The 1,580-nt window shown below is 36.5% G+C and overlaps 1 protein-coding gene across 1 annotated transcript in view; it reads right to left on the bottom strand.

Annotated features, from left to right (window-relative positions):
* Positions 1-834: 834 nt before the first annotated feature.
* LOC109590555 (uncharacterized) overlaps positions 835-1,580 on the bottom strand; it is a gene marked incomplete at its 3' end in the record, with an annotated part of 3,594 nt that continues 2,848 nt past the window's right edge. Inside the window, exons 5-6 of the mRNA XM_020006458.1 lie at positions 983-1,043; positions 835-930 (exon numbers count right to left, since the gene is read on the bottom strand). Coding sequence (XP_019862017.1) covers positions 835-930; positions 983-1,043 — 157 coding nt within the window. The remainder of the gene's footprint in view (positions 931-982; positions 1,044-1,580) is intronic.

Here is a 1,580-nt window from a genome sequence, read left to right as displayed (position 1 = left end):
TCATTTCGTATTTTTGTCGGTCGTTCGGAATCCTACTCAATCTTGTTTTTTTTAATTTTTTATGTTCTTTATGGAACAATAGGTTCAATCATTAATACAGGTAACTGTATAAAGACAATAGTTACTGGATTAACTAAAAGGAATAGTGGCATTGTTCTACACTGCAATCTCAAGCTGTATATGCATGTCAGAAAGTAGAAAATAACTACATGTACATATAATGCTGAGATAATAGGGACACTGCATAATGGTGCTGCATATAAAAGTATTTTCTATCTCAAAGCAGTCACTACCTTACATGCAATTGAACCTTAATGTAAAAGTATTGACATCACAACTGAGGAGTAACTAATAAAAATATCACAGCTAGTCTTATAGTGGTGACATCACAAAGTAACAATGGAACAGTTGACAAAGAGCCAGAGGGAAGACCAAAGGAGCTCCCAGTCTGAAGGGGTGGCCTGTGGCTTATACAGTGTCTATTGAGGCAGTACTAGTATAGAAGGATACAACACCACAAACCATTAGCTAACATCACCAATAACATAAAGTCATTGAATCTAATGCAATGAAGACATTGTAATGGATCTAGAAACAAGTTTTTGGAGGTCAACTAACAGACCTAAAAGACAGAATAATAGAAGATTTCAGGAGACCAAGATCTTGCAAATTTGGAGACCAAAAGACTCTTAAACTCCCTCTAATCTAACAGTGGCCATTAATTCTCAATTATACATGCATCCAGCAATATATACACTACATGAATGCTATATATGGGCATAATAAATCATGATGAGGGACCTCCTGTATTCACAGTACATATACAGGACTCACCACTACTGCTGTTGGGGGCTGTGTAGTATAATAGCTATGCCAAGGACTGGAGCTTGAAGTAGTTTGATAGCCACCACCGGCAACTTGAGGAATATACTGTACAGACAAGAGATAGAGGAATCAGTAGCTATATTGTATTGACTGATACCTGAGGATGATGATTACCATTGAGAGTTGCTGCTTGTTGTATCATTCTGCTAGTGGGAAGACTGTGAAAAAGAGAGACAGTGAACATAGATATAGTCAAATATACTGTGGACTATCTTTACAATGAATCATTAATTCTGCAGTTCCTATAATGTATTGTAGTACAAACTCTCAATGGTCAAATGATCTGTATTGACATTACTGGCTAATTAATGTTGATGAACAATGATCAATTGTATGGCCGTAACTCAAAAAATTGAAGTCGGAATCAGCTCAAACTTTCTACACAGAATAAGGGCATCAATATGCATCAAAAAATGTAATAAAAATTTGGGGTGATTTCAGAGTCATTTTTTGGAAAAAACCAGTGGGCTATAGCCTTGGGTATTTTTCAGAATTTTGGCATTTTCTTAAAATGGCTCTAACTTGAAAAATTGCACTTGACATTGTCCCGAATACCTGATACTGCAAAAAGGAGGCTGCATGCCTATCTTATGCTCATAATGAATGACATTTGAGCTGTCATGAGACCGAGTCTAATTAGCATTACTGCTAATGAATCACATTTTATCCTCCCCTTTCTACTGCAGCAGCAGCAG

Source organism: Amphimedon queenslandica, unplaced genomic scaffold (genome assembly GCF_000090795.2).
Source record: "Amphimedon queenslandica unplaced genomic scaffold, v1.1 AMPQUscaffold_9855, whole genome shotgun sequence".
In the NCBI taxonomy this organism is placed as follows: Eukaryota; Metazoa; Porifera; class Demospongiae; order Haplosclerida; family Niphatidae; genus Amphimedon; species Amphimedon queenslandica.
Note: the sequence above shows the minus strand (reverse complement) of the source record. Positions and strands in the feature narration are given on the sequence as shown.